The 18,866-nt window shown below is 49.3% G+C and overlaps 1 protein-coding gene across 1 annotated transcript in view; it reads left to right on the forward strand.

The window, feature by feature from the left end:
- The window catches only part of MDN1 (midasin AAA ATPase 1), a 2,142,100-nt gene that overhangs the window by 1,230,786 nt on the left and 892,448 nt on the right, over positions 1–18,866 (forward strand). The window contains exons 55-57 of the mRNA XM_086926648.1: positions 8,660–8,780; positions 9,549–9,759; positions 15,332–15,563. Of these exons, the coding sequence (XP_086782774.1) occupies positions 8,660–8,780; positions 9,549–9,759; positions 15,332–15,563 (564 nt within the window). The remainder of the gene's footprint in view (positions 1–8,659; positions 8,781–9,548; positions 9,760–15,331; positions 15,564–18,866) is intronic.

An 18,866-nucleotide genomic window follows, 5' to 3' on the forward strand; every position in this document is an offset into this window, starting at 1 on the left:
TGTTTCTTTCAGATGCACAAATTACTTACCTTCGGTAACGATATATCTGTAAGAAACAGTAGTTAGTATTATATTCCTTACCGCCCCACCCATCCTCCCTGTTCTGCGAACCGATATCTAGGGTTAAGGTCATCCCCTTTCAGGGCCCTAGTTTCATGGCACCAGTTTTAGTTTTTATCATGGCTCTGCATTTCTGGCGCGGAAAAGCTGTGTATAAGAACTGACGTCAGTGCCCGAGGGCGGCGTCTAAGTACCCTGGCGACGTCATCCCGATGCGGACGACGGACACGGAGCCGCAGACTACGCCCACCGACGCGCAGGGGAACTGCTCCTCAAAATTTTCCGTATCCAGTCTGACGCCTGGGGATATTCTAAGGTAAGGAATCTAATATTAACTACTGTTTCTTACAGATATATCGGTACCGAAGGCAAGTAACTTGTGCTTTAGAGTTTTAAAAATCTGAAAGAAACAGGTTAGTATTAGAATCCTTACCTTAGAATATCCCCAGGCGTCAGTCTGGATCCGGAAACTTTTGCGTAGCAGTACCCCTGCGCGTCGGTAGGCGTCCCCTGCGGCTCCGCGTCCGTCGTCGGCGTCGTGCGCCGTGATGACGTCGCTGGAGTATATAGACGCCGCCTCCCCGCGCTGACGTCAGTTCTTCTTTTTTCCGCGCCAGTTAGCGCAGATCCGAAGAGCAGTACTCCGGTCTTTGACCAAAGTTTTTGAATCTTTTTGTATATTACTACGGTGCAGGTAGGATGCCTGGTTTTAAGAACTGTGACGACTGTGACCGCACGATGTCGGTCACGGACCATCACTGACTCTGCCTCCGGTGCCTGGGCCCCGACCACGACGTGGACGCCTGCGTCGATTGCCGGGCCTTGACGAATAAAGCTAGACGGGAGCGGTCCCGCAAGCTGCTCGAGCTCCGGGTGTCGGACCCGCGTCGAGAGCGGTCCCGGTCCGGCCGGAGGTCAAGGGAGCGATCGAGGGAGCGGTCGCGGAGCCGTCACGAGCGCTCCGGGAGTCGTCACCATTCCTCTGGTTCCAGTGGTCTGGATGACTCCCCCAACCCTGGCTTTTTCTCGCCTCCTACCGTGGCTTCGGAGGAGGGGGCAGCTTATTCAGTGGTGTTGATGAGGGCTGCCAAGGCCTTAAACCTTGAGCTCCCCGTCGCGGCCGTGAGGACTAACATCCTCACTGAGGTCCTCAAACCGCAGTCATGCCCACAGGAGCCACTGCTGCCGTTCAACGAGGCCTTAACTGACGTTCTTTTGGGCACGTGGTCCAGGCCCGCTTCAGGTTCGCCTGTTGATAGGAACGTGGCCAGACGCCACCGTCCGTGTACGGTATCCCCAAGTTCTTGTCCACCCATCCCACCCCTGAGAGCCTGGTTATCCAGGCCTCGACTTCCCAGACCGCATTCCCGTCGGCCCCGCCCGACCGGGAATCTAAGAGGTACGACCAGTATGGTAAGAAGGTCTTCTCGTCCCTGAGTCTGGGACTGCGGTCTTGCAACACTGCGTGCCTCTTGGGCCGCTACACCCACTCTCTGGGGGATACGGTCGCGGACCTGCTGCCTGAATGCCTGCCGGAGGTACGGTCTAAGCTCGGCAAGGCTATGATTGAAGGCCGAGACGCAGCAAGATACTCCATCAGGTGTGGTCTTCATACGACCGAGTCACTGGGCAGAGCGATGTCCACGACGGTGGCGATTCGTCGCCACGCCTGGCTGAGATCCGCCAACTTCTCGGCAGATGTGCAGAATGCATTGATGGACATGCCGTTTGATGGCAGTCGCCTGTTTGGCGACAAAGCGGACCATGCGCTAGAGCACTTCAAGGACTCCAGGGTCACGGCCAAGTCCTTGGGTCTCTCGACCCAGCGCCAGCAAACGGGTTCGTTTCGCTCCTTTCGTGGCCAAGGAAGGGGCGGTCCCACACGTGCTGCCAGCCACGCGCCGCAACAGACTTATCAACGCGGTAGCGGCTGTGGAAACCGCCGTGGTGGCGGTCGGGGACAGCGGCGGGGTCAGACCACACCTCCCCCCGCAGCATCTGCCACTAAATCCTCCTAGTCCGTGCTTTCAGGCCCATGTGACGCCAGTGGGGGGCAGGGTTCGCCATCACCTCTCCCACTGGCGCACAATAACATCGGACAGGTGGGTGCTGCAGCTTGTCCGAAGGGGCTACTCCCTCCCCTTTGAGACCACTCCTCCAGCCATGCCACCGCAGAACCACCGTGTGTCGGGGGACCACTTGACACTTCTGCAGGAGGAAGTTACGGCCCTCTTGGCCAAGTGGGCCATCGAGCACGTTCCTGGGCCAGAAGTAGGGCGTGGTTGCTATTCCCACTACTTTCTGGTACCCAAGAAGGACAAGGGGGGCCTACGTCCTATCTTGGATATACGGAACGTCAACGGCTTCCTCCGGAAGGAGAAGTTCAAGATGTTGACTTTGGCTCAGGTCTTGGCTGCTCTAGACCCGCAAGACTGGATGGTAGCGTTGGACTTGCAGGATGCGTATTTTCACATCCCCGTCCTGCCGGCCCACCGGCGTTACCTGCGGTTCACGGTAGGCCATGAGCACTTTCAGTTTATCGTGCTCCCCTTCGGCCTTACCAGCGCCCCACGGGTGTTCACCAAGGTGATGGCGGTGGTCGCAGCCCATCTGCGCAGATTGGGGGTTTCAGTCTTCCCCTATCTAGATGACTGGTTGTTGAAGGCGGGCTCGCCCCAGACAGTCGTCCACCACCTTCAGATGGCGGCAGACCTCCTGCACGAGCTGGGGTTCTCCATCAATGTGCCGAAATCACACCTGTGTCCCTCTCAAAAGCTCCTTTTCATCGGAGCGGTTCTCGACTCGGCGCAGTTTCGGGTCTATCCTCCGGAACGGCGAGTCCAGGATATACAGGCTTTGATTCGCATCTTTCAGCCGTTATCCCGGGTTTCGGTCAGGTTGACGCTGCGGCTGCTGGGGCTGATGGCTTCCTGCATCCTTCTGGTGTATCACGCCCGGTGGCGGATGCGGGCTCTGCAGTGGGGCCTGAAGTTTCAGTGGGCCCAGCATCAGGGCAACTTGTCCGACCATGTCTTGATCTCGGAGGGCACTGCGAGACAACTGCAGTGGTGGCTTACGGACGGCGATTGGGCCAGAGGCAGATCCCTCTCCCTTCCCCAACCGGAGCACGTTGTTGTGACGGACGCGTCCCTCCAGGGCTGGGAAGGCCACTTGGGAGAGGCAGAGATCAGAGGCATCTGGTCTCCGGCGGAGTCCCGGCTCCATATAAACCTGTTGGAGCTCCGGGCGATTCGTTTGGCACTGAAAGCATTCCTCCCCTTTGTCAACGGGAGTGTAGTGCAGGTGTTCACGGACAACACCACCGCCATGTGGTACTGCAACAAGCAGGGCGGGGTGGGGTCGTGGACCCTTTGCCAGGAGGCTCTGCGCCTCTGGCAATGGCTGGAACGTCAGGGCGTGACTGACGGTTCAACACCTGGCAGGTTCTCTGAACGCCAGGGCGGACGAACTCAGCCGTCGGTGCTCGATGGATCACGAATGGCGTCTGAACTCGGACGTGGCGCGAGGCCTCTTTCTGCAATGGGGAGAGCCTTGGTTAGATCTATTCGCCACAGAAGAGAACGCGCAATATCATCAGTTCTGCGCGTTGGAGTTTCCAAGACGGCACTCGCACGGCGACGCCTTTCGGCGCGAGAGGAGTTTCAGTCTGTTATACGCCTTTCCGCCTATACCACTTCTGCCCAGAGTGCTGAAGAAGATCAGGCGCGACTGGGCCCAAGTCATCCTTGTGGCTCCGGACTGGGCTCGAAGGTACTGGTATCCAGAGCTACTCAGCATGTCAGTCGGTCCCCCGATCCGCCTGCCCCTTCAGGAGGACCTTCTGTCGCAGCAGCAGGGGACGGTCCTCCACCCGAACCTGTCCAGTCTCCACCTCCATGCGTGGAGATTGAGCGGCGACAGTTGAGGCCATTTGACTTGCCTCCCGAAGTCTGTGATGTGATTCTGGCAGCCAGGCGTTCCTCCACGAAGTCGGTATACGCCTGTCGGTGGAACAAGTTTGTGGCATGGTGCACAGCAAAGGCTGTGGATCCTCTCTCTGCCCCTCTTTCTGAGGTTCTTCTCTTCCTTCTTTCTCTTGCCCAGCAGGGCTCTGCTCTGGGCACTATCAAGGGCTACCTTTCTGCCCTTTCGGCCTTTCTGAGGCTGCCTGATCAACCTTCTTTGTTCAAGTCCCCCATTGTAACAAGATTCTTGAAGGGCATCACTCACATGTATCCACCTGTTCCGTTTGTGATGCCTCAATGGGACTTGAACCTGGTTCTAACCTTCTTGATGTGTGCTCCCTTTGAGCCCCTTCATTCCTGTCCTCTCCGTCTTCTGACTTTAAAGACGGCTTTCCTGGTTGCCATCACCTCTGCCAGGAGAGTGAGTGAGCTCCAGGCTCTTTCTGTCAAACCTCCTTTCCTGTCCATTCATCCTGACAAGGTGGTTTTGAGAACTAGACCTTCTTTCCTGCCCAAAGTTGTCTCTGCTTTTCACATCGGGCAGTCCATCACCCTCCCTTCCTTCTTCCCGCATCCGCATCCTTCAAAGAATGAAGAGCGGCTCCATCGTCTGGACCCAAAACGTGCGCTTTCATTTTATATGGATCGCACACGCCAGTTCCGGGTGGATGACCAACTGTTTGTTGGCTACGTGGGTGCGAAGAAGGGATGGGCGGTACATAAACGGACCATCTCTCGGTGGGTCGTTCTGTGCATCAAAGCGTGCTACTCTTTGGCTCGGAAGGAGCCTCCTGTTGGGCTACGGGCCCATTCCACTCGGGCCACGGCGGCTACTACTGCCCTGGGCCGGGGTGTCCCCTTGCAGGACATTTGCCAGGCGGCTACGTGGGCCTCGCTGCACACCTTTGCGAGGCACTACTGCCTGGACAGTCAAGTCCGGAGGGATGGCTTCTTTGGCCGTTCTGTCCTCCTGGACTTTCTGGTGTAGGATTGTATTGGTTCGCAGACCCACCAACGGGGTTGGTATTGCTGGGGTATCTATTCTAAGGTAAGGAATCTAATACTAACCTGTTTCTTTCAGATGAACAAGTTACTTACCTTCGGTAACGATATATCTGTAAGAAACAGTAGTTAGTATTAGATTCCTTACCGCCCCACCCATCCTCCCCGGTCTGCGAACTGATACCTAGGGTTAAGGACATCCCTTTCAGGGCCCTAGTTTCAAATGGCACCAGTGTTGGTTCTCACATGGCTCTGCGTGTTCTGGCGCGGAAAAGCTGTGTGCTAAGAACTGACGTCAGCGCGCGGAGGCGGCGTCTATATACTCCAGCGACGTCATCACGGCGCACGACGCCGACAACGGACGCGGAGCTTCAGGGGACGCCTGCAGACGACGCCTACCGACGCGCAGGGGTACTGCTACGCAAAAGTTTCCGGATCCAGACTGACGTCTGGGGATATTCTAAGGTAAGGAATCTAATACTAACTACTGTTTCTTACAGATATATCGTTACCGAAGGTAAGTAACTTGTTCTATGATACCGAACCTGTAATTATTTTTGAGGTATCTCGTTTTTTAAATGCTATGTGGCTAATTATAAGAAGATTGTTATCAAAATCTTTAAAAGGGAGGATTATATAAGGACTCCTGATTCTCCATAGCCACTGTGTATTTTTAACGTTGATACTGGTTCTTTTTTTTGTCTTCTGTTGTATTTATTATTAAAATATGTATATATTATGAATTTGTAATTATTGTATATAGTGTAGGTATACATGGGGATGCTAAATTATGCAGTTTTATGGCCTCATAGGCCGAAAGTAAGTTTTTACAACAACAATAAAATATATATATATATATATATATATATATATATATATATATATACATATAATTCTATGTCTAATAACTAGCCATTTGTGGACGGAATTGGCTGAAATTTTCAGGAAAATGGAACATTTTGTTTCTGAGCAGCCCCTGAAAATTTGGGGGGGTTATATATATATCTGTGACAGCGCTCCGGGTAGCGCTCCGGTTCGCGTACCTGACGCATAACGGAACTTCGCGAAGCGAAGCTGATTGGCTCTCCGGTGTCTGTCAACATTCTAAACAGTCCGGAGCGGCCGCCATCTTGTCTCTCGGTAGGATCGAGAGTCAAGAGGAGGCCAAAACAAAGGGGGAAATGACCATAAGGGGGAATAGTAGATCCTCCCTGACCCCCTAGGTTTGATGTGAAAAAAAATAGTTTTTTTTGCGTGGGGTGCGCCCGGTACGCGGCACCGGAAAGCGGTCCGGGGAGCGTACTATGAGGAAACAAGAATGATAGACTTTTTAAATATTGTATGTTTATTGATTGTTCGTTTTGTTGTTTTTTTTAAAGTTTTTTTTTATTTAAGTTGCAATATGTAGGTACCAATGCAGAGTCAAAAAATTAATATACACCGTCTCCTTTGTAGATATCTTGCATGTTGTTTCAGAAGTTATTGTGGAATATGGAATTCATACCATAGTGTGTCAGGAAAGTAGAAACAATATGGAGGCAGGAGATGATAAAGAGTGTTAAATACACATTGGAGATAATATAGTTGGAGAAAGGAAGTTACTATGAGCAAAATTATTGTGTAACATAAAAAAGTTGCACAGTATACTATAAGTCTGACTTTACATTATAATCAATTTGGTACTAGTTTATGAATTACATATAAAAATGATTAAAGACTCGAACAATTTTTGATTATTAAATATAAATTTATATATATATATATATATATATATATATATATATATTCACTGAAAAAAACATAGGTTATAGGCAATATATAGTTAGGAATTAGCATTTACAAAACCTTGAAAATTCACTGAAAAAACCATAGGTTATAGACCATATATAGTTAGGGATTAGCATTTACAAAAACCTTATTTTACTCACACAAAACCATTGAAATTTGCATATATAGTTAGTTGCAATAACTATATATCGCGCACCCGCAATCCACTGCTGATGATGTCACATATTACATCATTCATGACATGGTCAGTGACATCACTGATGACATCATCCAATGACTGTATGTTTCTGTAAAGTTAAAATATGTCTTACATATTGAAGGATGAGTGGATGTATAAGTGTCTGGATGAAGGATTTAGTAGGTGCATGACTGACTGTATGAGAGAGTGATTAAATGTGTCTCACTGAGTGCATGGGTTAGTGACTAAACTGTCTTAACTTGTGCATCATTATATCTGTTGTTCTATAAACTGCTGCATGTGTTGATCAGTAGCTATATGAGTAACTATATGGGTTATTTATTGGTTGCCTAAGTATTTGTATGGGAGAGTGAGTGTGTGTCTGGGGGTGGCTGGGAGGTGTGTGACTCTGTGCATACATGTGTGAACAGTTGATTCACTAGATGTATGGGTTCAAAACTGCATGTGGAAACAGCTGTATGGGTGGTTGACTGTGTGTATGAGTGTATTGGTGAGTGAATGGATATCTCAGTGCTACATGTCAAAGTAAGTACATATGTAAAACACAGTACATGTGAGAGTTCACATATATAAATTACTGTGTATAAGAGCTAGTGAATGTGTGAGTGGCTGCATGGATCATTGAAAACTTGTATCAGTGATTGTATAAGAGAGTAAATATGTGTTAGAATATGTTTGAATAAGTAAGGTGTGTATAACTGTATAGTTGAGGAAATGGAGGTGTGATTGATTCTTTGCATGACTGACTAGGTGTGTGAGTAACTCCATGGATGAGTGACCATCTGTGAGTGTCTGTTTACTCTGAGTGTATCTAAGGTTATATTAGAGTCTGAAGAGGTTGATCGTATTGTCACTTGATTGATGTCATCAGTGATGTTGTCTGTGATGTCATTTGAGTTGTCATCAGTGATGTCATCAGTGATGTCACTGACCATGTCATGAATGATGTAATATGTGACATCATCAGCAGTGGATTGCGGGTGCGCGATATATAGTCATTGCAACTAACTATATATGCGAATTTCAATGGTTTTGTGTGAGTAAAATAAGGTTTTGTAAATGCTAATCCCTAACTATATATGGTCTATAACCTATGGTTTTTTCAGTGAATATATATATATATATATATATGATCATCTTTACAGTAAGGATTTAAAGTAGAAAAACAATCCTCATATACTTCGAATCGTACTCTGATTTTGAGTCTCAATGATGTAACTCACAAGTAAAGATGCTGGCTCTATCAGCACAGGATAAAATCCCTAGGTCACGTATATGGATATAAACTCCTATTACATGAGAGAAAAAATTGGTTCCACAAGGATTGTTTATGGCATGGAATATATACAAATAAAGAGGCAGTGAATCTGTGCTTTGGTGGCAGTACTCCTGTTTCAAGTTGAAGTGGATAGTCTTTAACAGTTGGTGAAAAACAATTGCCCTGTTCAGGTAAACTATTTTCAGTATTTTTTTTAATGATGAGCACTTAGTAGTGTAACTAGAAGGAATAATGATTGTATGTATTTGTCTTTTTTTGTTTTGTATTGACATGGTGCTAAGTAACTTGCATAAAGATTAGTCATAAAATCTTTCAAATAAGCATTTGTATTATAACCTGCATTTTCTATTTTTTTAATGCTTTCAGGATTTCCCAAGAGATTAAAACAATTTCTTTGCACATTCAGAGCTGCTTATCAAGTCCTTCAGGAGCTTCTGTGGCTCTCAAGAGGCTGCAGAAGATGCTGGGACGACCTCTTCCATACAAGGTCCGTTAGTTGCAGCATATATTTTTTAATTCTTGCCTTATCATGGAATATGCTGATTTATGTGACTGCAAATATTTTCAAGACAATAACACATTGAATTTTTTAGTAATCGTGTTCTTGCCAGATGTGTGGTTTTATCCGTTTCTACTAAAAAAAGTATTATACAATTCTTTGATATTGACTTCAGACCATCCAAAGTTAGGAAATTTTATTTTATGATATCACGGTCGCAACCCATAATACATAAGTAAACTTTAAATGTATTCACATTTTTAACATTCTGCCCGTTTTATTGGTAACAATATCTTTTTTGAGAATTTAAACTACTCTGAATGATGAGTAGATTTGGTTTTAGGAGGGTACAAGACAGCTAGCTGAGCAGAAAGACATCTTCAAGTTGATAAACATTTGGGATGTCTGTTAACCACATTGGTCTCGCTCACCTACCTCTTTTACCGTCTGTCAGACTTACTGTACTTAGCCTTTGCTCATAAGTCCTGCAGCTTTTCATTCTTTACACTGTTGGTCTATTAAAAGTGGAGCGCATCATATTCATGGAAGTGGGACCTTAGGACTGACCTAGGTAGCTGAAGTCTCTTCCTTACAGATCACCAAATTACCCATTATTTCAGACTGCCTGTAAGAAGCATTGTTTGTTGGAGGCTCGAACACAACAAATGTGTACCATAATGCTGAATGTTTTTATGCTGTCAAGAATAACTGTACTGTGTTGAGCAGAGTTATGCATTGTGTGTTTTTGTATTATAGGAAGACTCAGTGGTGGCGGTTGTTGACCAGTTGAAGGTTCTTGGTCAAGCCTTGCAGATTGTTGATGTGAGGCCTGAAATGGGAGAGCATGGATGGCACCGAGATATCTACCGCCTACAAGCAATGGCCTCAGGGTGGGATGTGAAGGAGGGTCTGTTGCGTGCCTGGGGCATGACGCTCACTGCTAATTACTTGCAAGATGTCAACACAGGTAATTGATTAAGGCTGATGTGAGAATGATACTATCCATACTTCAGAATGCAAGTTGTTTAATTTGGGTATTAACAGAAGTGTTCATGGTATCAATTATTTGAATGAATTTTACTATCACGAAAAAAGTATAAGCAGGCTCTTGTAAACCTGGTCTAGCATGCAGTGTTAAAACAGACATTTGTGAGAGTTTAACTGTTTTCTGATGGCACAAGGATATTCTTATTGTGATATGGAGTGTCTCTACGAATCAGAATTAACTAACCAATCAACTAGGATTGCTTTGAACATTGATGTTATGTTTATATGTTATCTTACTCTCAGTGGGGATTTATATAGCATGGACGCTTCCTTGGAGGGCGGTGGAGGAAACATTTTACAATCTTGGATAATAAATAGAAGCTATTAGCTTGGCTTGTAAAATTGTAATGACTTGCCATGTTGATGTTCTAGCCTGCCTCACGTTTGTTCCTGGTTGTTCTCAACAACCTATTAGCTGAATGAAGGTGCTCCTCATTTCTAAATGGTTATTTAACAGCAATTAAGACTCTATTGAGGCAGTAGGGTAAGATGTGGTTGATGGCATCTGATTGTTAGTTCAGGGCTATCTATCTTTTTACCTGCAAAACTCAGAGGCAGTTTGTCTGCCACCCTTAGTCTGAATATGACCAGTTTGCCGCAAAGGTCTCCATCCTGGGCGAGAGTAAGGTCCTGAGATTGGTCACAGAGCCCAAAATCTTGTGTTTCCGGTAGCCGGAGCAACTCCCTCAACTCCGAGAGTTTTATGAGGTCATGCACCTAATATTTGAGTGGCCCTTTCCCGCTGGCGCACTTCAGGCCCTGTGGGTACGGGAGGGGCCCCTACTTGTTCCACACCGGCAGCTGCAGTGCCAGTCAGGCCCTTAAGATCCACAGAGGGATCTGTACCGGCACCGGTCGTACCACCTCGACATTCCCCTACACCAGAACTTCTGTTGACGCTCCCATTCTGAACCCTGACTGACATGTAGCTGGATGGCTGTCCGACTTCGGCTGGAACCATGCCTTCCAGACGCGATCCTTAGCACTATACCCATAGGCGAGGACTCGGGAAGGATTGGGAGTGGATGATTTATCCTGAGGAATACCAGCTGTTAGGTCGCCAAATGGACTGATGTGAAGACTTAGTAGGTGCCAGTGGACAGGACACTTCTCCAGATACTGGCTTGCTTTCTCCCACTATTGTGATTATGGAGGAGGGAGCGTTCTTTGCATTGGTGGTGAGAAGGGCGGCTAAGGTCCTGGACCTTAGCCTTCCCGCATTGGCAGTTGAGACGAATGTCTTGATGGAGGTGCTTCTGCTGGGAGTATCCTTCTCAGAGCAACTTCTCCCGTTTAATGAAGCCCTTAAAGACGTCCTGCTTGGTACTTGGTCAAGCCCACCACAGGGGTTCCTGTGAAGAGGACAATTGCTTCCTCAATTTACACCCTACCCCAGAGAGCTGGTGGTCCAAGCCTCTACAGCCCTTGTAAATCCTGGCACTTTCCCTACCACCCCACTTGATAGGTAATCCAGAAGACTGGATACCATGGGGGAAAATGTTTTCTTCCACCAGCCTTGCACTGCGGTCCGTCACCACTGCATGCCTTTTAGGCCATTAATCCCATTGTCCTTGATCTTGCCTATGCTTTGACCTCTTCAACCGTTCCCTTGAGGCAGGTTGTCCCCCTCAATGCTGGAAGCATGTCTCTGTGGTGCCTTTGCTAAATAAACCTTCTCTTCCTGCTTTTTTCTATCTGTGTTGTGGCATTTATTGCCATGATAAATGATTCAGGGTGTGCTCTATACTCTTCTTTTTAAGACTGGCAACAGTTGTTTGTCATATAATGCAATCCAACACACACTCATGCTCTCCTGCTGTACCATCACTGTAGCATTATTTACAGTACTGGCTCTTAGTGTTCCCATCTCCTCTGTTTCGGAATAAACATGGAGTTAGCAGAGGATGTAGGAGAGTAGGGTCTGCAATCCTATGATCACCCAGATTTTTTGCTTTTGTTTCACTGGTTTACGACTTTCTCTGGCTGTGGGCCTGCTAATCAGACCCACAGCCTGGCTGTTCTCTTTCTAAATTACGATATGTACCCTAGGTGTTATGTTATGTTAAAATGTTATGTTATGTTAAAATGGGACTTTTATAGCGCAACGGCTACTCCAAGGGAGTGTCCCGGCGCTTTGAGCTCCAATCACAGAGGAGAGCAAGAAACATAACAGTAACAGAAAGGGGCTTAAAAAGAAAGAAATTATCCAGCAAACAACCAGGTCTTCAGGTCTTTCCTGAAAACAAGCAGGTTTGAGGTGTTTCGTAGGGACAGCGGTAGCGAGTTCCATAGCTGGGGGGCGAGGAAACTAAAAGATCGTCCGCCTAGCCGAGCCTTTTTAATACGTGGTACCCGCGCCAAAGCCAAGGCTTCTGACCTGAGGGATCGTGCAGGTCGATAGAAGTCCAGCCTTCTCTGAAGATATTTGGCACCATTGCCATGTAAGGCCTTATGGGCAAGAGTCATGGCCTTAAACAGTATTAAGGTGCATTTACCAATTGGTACTGGGCCACCTTATCAGACCCCGTAACGCAGGGCATAGGTGTACCCAGGGCCGCCAGGGGCTGAAGCATGTATTATGCCACCCCTGGCTGGCCGCCTAAATTTGACACAACTGGCTGCATGACAGCTGGGGCGAAGTCGTGTAATCACACTTTGTTTTAGGTATAGTAGCTCTATATCTAACTATACAATGGACACCCGAGTTCCTATCAGTCACTCCTATGGCAGGCCTTAACAATCCTGAAGGCAGAGTGCGTGGGCTCGTGTGAGCTAGGTTCAGGCCCGAGCCGAGCCCGGTTGCAGCTTGCGGAATCAAGACCCAATAGCTGTTCCATGATAACGCGTACCATATCGGTAACTCCGGTGTCGCGTTATCAAGGCATGTCGAGTAAGGTGTCATACGAATCGGGGTGCTGTCCTCTCACCAACTCTGGCGATGAGGTTAGCATCCCACCCTTCTAGAGGGACACGACATGTACGTAACTGTGAACCCCGGTTAAAGTTAACTGAAGCCTCAGCTCCACAAAATGGATGCTGCCACCACAGACACGAGTCTGACCTCCTGCTGCTGGGAGTCCTTCCAGCGAGGAGCACTTGGACAAAGGGTTTCCTGTCGAGGGCGCTGTTCGCACCGTCCCAGACAGGGTTTGTGTATTCTGGGTAGGTAGGGCTTTGGCGAGAAGGTGACTGCGGAGTGGCACCCCGGTGCTCACTACGCATCTGCCGGTTAGAACCAGTTCCAGGGGCGACAGCCCTGGCCTGGGGAAAGTCCGGCAGGGGAGAGGGGCGTAACTACCCCCCTTCCTGGTCCCACCCTTAGGGCAGGACCTAGTCATGTACCCACCCCTTTCTTTAGGATAAAGACCGGAGCGGGGACCCTTCCAAATTAGATCATCTTTGAATCAAGAACTACTTTCTACGAAAGGACACTCAAGACTCTTCTCAAGATTTCTCCCTTGTGGCTAAGGAGTAGTCACCCTGCATCAGCGGGCACCATCTAAGAACTCTGCGGTTTGCTGCAAGTCCTTCCTCAAGGATCCGACGGCCCAGCTCGACGAGAACCGGCTTCCCTGGCACCTCTGACCTCTACCCACGTCATCAGCTCAGCTGTGATCTGTGGGTGCGACGAGACCTCGAGGGACCGGCCATCATCAGAACCTGCACGCTCTTAAAAACCAGCACGACCATCGAGGTAACTCTCTGGTGAGTGCTCTGGGGTCCGAGAAGCCCCGACCCTGAGCCGCTCTAGCACCGAAGTGCAGTCTCCCAGCATCTCCACGATCTGCGTGGGGCCCTTCTGCTCGCTGCTCAGCACGTTGTCTGGTCACTCGCCGCTGGCTTGTGCCCTTCTGTGACGATATCCGAGAATCATCACTGCTGGTCTGGTTGCTCCAGACTGGCCCTTGCTTCCATCTTTGCGAGAAGCACCCCGGACCCTCCTGGTCCACTCAAGACGCCATCTTAGGCCCACCACGTGGCCCTGAGATCTGCCAAGGCTTGTTGCCCATCCTGGGCTCAGCGACGCCGTCAGCATCATCCTTCGTGGGACAGGCTCGCACCTCCACCGTGGTCGCCGACAACGCCTCCTGGTCCGTGAGACTGCAGAGCCTAGCGTCGCCCACTCACCTAGTCGAGGTGACGGCCAACCGGTGCCTTCCTGGTACCCTCTGACTACTGGCTAGTAGTACGAACTTGGTCCCCTCTGCTTTCAGGTTTCATCAATCTCCGATCCAGGCTTGGATCTCTACGAACTATTCAGCACTGGTCGCCGGCCAGCAACTCCTTTTCCTTCCGGCTCCTGGCTCGTCAGCGAAGACCCCGACGCCTGTAAGACTTGTGCAGCCGCAGCCCTCGTGGCTAGGTAACTCGGCATTTCGGTGCCTGCATAGCCTCCTTACTCTAGGGTCCTGAGTCCCTCGCTTCCGACTTGCCTTATCGGGTCCGCCCGAGACCTTAACCTTTCCGTGTCCTCGGACACTTGTTTGTAATTGTGCACTTGAAGTATTTGCTAAAGAGATTTGGTTTGTGCTAAGTACCCTGTCCTCATAAAGAGTACAGGGCTGTTGTGATTCTTAATAAATATCCTGTTTATTTTCATAACACTTGTGTGGTGTCCTTTCACTTGGTGTTCAAGGGGTACATGTGTGGTAAACAGCTGGCTTAACACGCCCTCTCGAGTCTTTAGCCTTAGACCGCTCGTATCCACGCTACTAGGATAGCTGGTCTATAGGTTGACTTACAACCAAACACCATAAGGGTCGTTGGAACGATACATAGCGGTCGCTAGAATAGCGAACGTTGCATATCGGGCCAACTTCTCACAGAGGAATCAGCTTTGTGCTATTTCCAGTTAGGATTCTGTGCTGCACTTTTGATTTGCCTGGAATCTTTAGTTCTGCCACTGCTCCCTAGGGCGAGGCATTATATAAGACTCGGAGCCTTTATCAGTCCCATGCAGCCAGTCGATAAAACTTGGGCTTCTAAATTGGACACCAAGCAGAATTGGAGACTAATCCTCTACCCTTGCCATCCCTTATGCGTGTCATGCCACCAACAAAAGTGGCTGTGCTAATTGTAGAGCCTTCTTTCATGCAAAGAAATGTAAGCAGTTGCCATTAGCATGAGACTTTGTGTATCCTTTATCAACAATGTTGCTTCTTAAATTTGATTAACACATTCTTCTCCTCACTTTCCAAGCAAAACGACTCAATATGAGTCCACTATTGTCTAGATTCTTGAGATTCAGCATGTTGCTGTACTGCATGTGCAAAAAAATCAGGTTACTATTATCCTTGGCCCATTGATAATCTAAGTTATACGTTTGTTAATTTGCATGTATACATTTTCCTATGTAACAGATTTGAGGTAAAAAAAATGGGTTTAGTCACTTAGTTATTTTTTGGATAGTTGACTCTACAGACCAAACTTATTTACTGTCACAGTGCTAGAATATGGTTGTTTCAGGCCGTTTTTTTCTTTGTTTTATGCAGATGAAATAAAGAGCTCTGTGGATCTGATCTGTTCCAAACTGAAGGAGACTGGTGTTCTGAGTTGTCATTCGGAAGTAGTACCTGGTGACGATGCTGTTGACATCCGGACAGACACAGAATCTTTAATCCTTCTATCCAGCAGGGTTCAGACATGGCCTGCAATGGAATACCTAGCCTTGCTTTGGCAGTACAAACTGACTGCTGATATCATTGCTCATGTATCCGGTGAAAGGTAAAACTCAAGACCTTTTACAGGTGGTTGATCTGCCTCGCTGGCTTTCAGTGAAAGCAGTAGCCAGGTTAGAAGATGTGTTCTCCTACGGGAAAGCAACGTGTGGTGACAATGTAGGACAAGGAATAAACTGATGTTTTTTCTGAGAGCATAAATACCTCTTCCAATTCAGTGTTTTCAGTTGTAAATGCTTTCTATATGATTCTCCTGGTTCAGATCAATGCAGTTCTTTTAATTTTTAACAATTCTTAATGTTTCAGGTATGAATTTTTCTTTTCACAGGCTTCTGTTTAGTAGAGATTTTTCAATGCATAACCACTTGAGCCAGATGGCAGTGCTGTTTCCAACAGCAACACAAATTGGGACTCTGTTCATGTTCTGTCAATGTAGGCGTTTGATGGCCCAGACTCTTTAAAAAAAAAAAAAAAGCTACATTGTTATACTGAGTCCTTTCATTCCATCATGCACAATAAATTTAGTATTTTATATCCGATAGAGACTACTAGCCGCAGATTCTTTAACATAGAATTATCCCCAGGCGTGAGACTGGATCGGGAAAACTTTTTGCCACAGCATTTCTGCGCGCCGGGAGGACGGCACCATGCGACTCCGCCCAGGCGTTGTCCACGTACGTGACGTCAGAGAGGTCACATAAGTCCCACCCTGGCGCACCTACATCAGTTTTTTCCATTTCCACGTGCAACGCAGATCCGGATCGTGCTCTGGGCCTGTTCAGGCATTTCCCTTTCGCTATTGCATGTGTATGGGAACAGTGTGCGAATGCCTTCGGGCTTTAAGACGTGCTCGTTTTGTGGACGCCTTATGTTTACGACGGATCCTCACCCCATCTGCATGTGGTGTTTGGGGGAACACCACGACTCCATTGATTGTGAGGCATGCCAGCAGATGAAACAGAAGGCCCGGTGGGAGCGCTGGATGAAACTTCTCTCAGCCTTCATGTCCAAGTCGACGTCGTTACCTCACCCGGCTCCTACGGAAGGTACTCGAAACCGCTGCCTCCCTCTTCTACATTGTCCTTCTCCCAGGCCGTAAGAGCATAGTTCACCTTTTGGTAAGTGTCGCAGTTTGTCCCCGAGGGCCGGTTCCCAGTCTGTTGGGGGCGTGGGCACTCTGCGGGTTGTGTGGCCCCGCGTGTCGTCCCCCTATCTGCTGTTTCCCGGCATGGGGGCGACTAGAGCCCAGATGGAGACATATGCTGGGGCTTTGCAGGCCTCGCTGGCTTCTCCTCCTCTTCCACCTTCCCCTCCTGGGATGTCAGCGGATCCCTTGCATTCTGTGGGGCCCACCACGGCGTCGCTGGCGGCTCTGGCGCTGAATGGTTAGGATCCAGGTTCGGAGGATGTGTTGCCGTTTGGGTGCGGCCCTGTGGGGGTCCCTCCTTTGGACCACAGTGCCTCTGCTTCACCGCATACCCCTGCCGGAGTCCCTGTGGTGTTGCGGCAGGTCGTCGGGACCCTGGTCGCATCCCCAAGTCCCACTCGGTCCTCGGGACAGGCGGTGGCCTCATCCGAGGTGGAGGGCCCTTCTTGTCCGGTCACAGGCAGAGGTTGGCGGGGGACCCCTCGTCCTTCCCCAGGTCCCTCTCGCCCCTTCACGCAGGCGGCTGCACCGACAGAGGTCAGGTCGCTGCCTTTCTGTCGCTGTTCCCTCACCGCCCCGGCTCGGGCCCTGCCTTGGTCTCCTTGGCCGAGCGCTGTGGCGGCAGTCGTTCCGGTGTCTCCCTGGCGTCAGACGACTATGTCCTGCCTCAGATTGCAGACTCTACGGCGCCATTCTGGCGTCGAGCCGTTTACTCATCCTCGGGCATTTCTCCAGAGGTTCGACGCTTGCTGGTGTCATCCTTGCAGGAGACGGGCTGACGCAGTGTGGCTTTTTCCCCGACGTCTAAGGCCGTCTCCTCGCCGTCTCCGCGGTCTTCGCCAGAAGAGCCGCAGGTCCCCCACTCCTCGGTCCCTCTTCCCTGTTTCCGAACCTGCCCCTTCCTCCAGTTGGCTTGGGAGATGGCCGCCTTAGCTTGCAGCCGCCGCCTACCGAGGAGCTGCTTTCCCCTCCATCGGGCCCTACGGAGGTGGATGCAGCCTTGGCTCGCGCTGTTTCCACAGCTGTGTGAATTTTGCTCATGGGTGATCCAGCTGTCCATTTCCCAGGGGTTTGTCTTCTGGAGGTTCTCCATCAGGGCTCTGGTAGTAGGGAGCTGCTGCTTCCCTTCGAAGGTTCGCTCGATTCTTCTCTTTTGGGGACTTGGGGCAGTCCCGCTACGGGTGACCCGGTGACCCAACATCTTCTGCACTGCCACAATCCGGCGCCGCGTGATCCGGTGTGTCTTTCCCTCCACCCCTCTACCAGAGGCCCTCTTTTGCAGAATGCCTTTCCCTCTCTGTCACCGCTGTCGTCTCCTCTGTCACAGGAGGCCTGCTGGCTGGACTCATGGAGGCGCAATATATTCACCTTAACCAGTGCGGCTCTGCGGGCCCTTAACACACTGTGTGTTTTGGCTAGGGCCACTTCTCGCTTGTGGGACTCGGCGGAATCCCTTTTGTCTACCGCTTCTCTGGAGCGTGCCTGTGTTGATTTGTGGCTGGGTAGTTTAGTCTGCCCTGTTCCCATGATGCACTGGGCCAGGGACAGACTGATTTGCATATAGCCAGGTTCTGAGCTCGGATGGGGCAGTGAGATAAATAACGGTGATGGATCAAGCCCTGATCTTTGGACTGGGTAAGAGTGGTCTGCTTAATTCAGACACTCTGTTCATTACCACCCCCTTTTCTAAATTGTTTTGATTTGAGGCACCATGTGTTGGATGGCCGGGATATAGCAGCTTTTATTCTCCGCTCCGTTCTGGACATCTCGGAGGTGCTGGGTCGTGCCATGGCTTCTTCGGTTGCGTTGCCATTGGGACAGTGTGATCCCGGAGAAAGTTTAGAAACAGCTGGTGGACCATCCTTTCGATGACGTTCTTTTGTTTCACGCACCTGCGGACTCGGCCATTCAGAAATTCTGGCGGGACTACGGCCGCCGCCTCCTCCTCCTCCTCCTCCTCCTCCTCCTCCTTACGTTGGGGTGGGTCGCCCCAGTTGTGTTGTCTGTGTGGTTCCTGTGCATTCGAGTCCTCCTTGTTGGGACTGTGGTTCTGTTGGCTGCTGGCCGGTCCTTCTTGACTGTGTATTTTTGCTTTGGGTTCTACTGAGACTAGGCCTTCTGTACTTTTTCTCTTTGGCTGCTTTACAAGCCTTCTGCTGGTTTTTCCTCGAGTATTTCTGTTGTCCTCTGCTGCTGAAGTTT

Source organism: Lissotriton vulgaris, chromosome 6, assembly GCF_964263255.1.
Source record: "Lissotriton vulgaris chromosome 6, aLisVul1.2, whole genome shotgun sequence".
NCBI lineage: Eukaryota > Metazoa > Chordata > Amphibia > Caudata > Salamandridae > Lissotriton > Lissotriton vulgaris.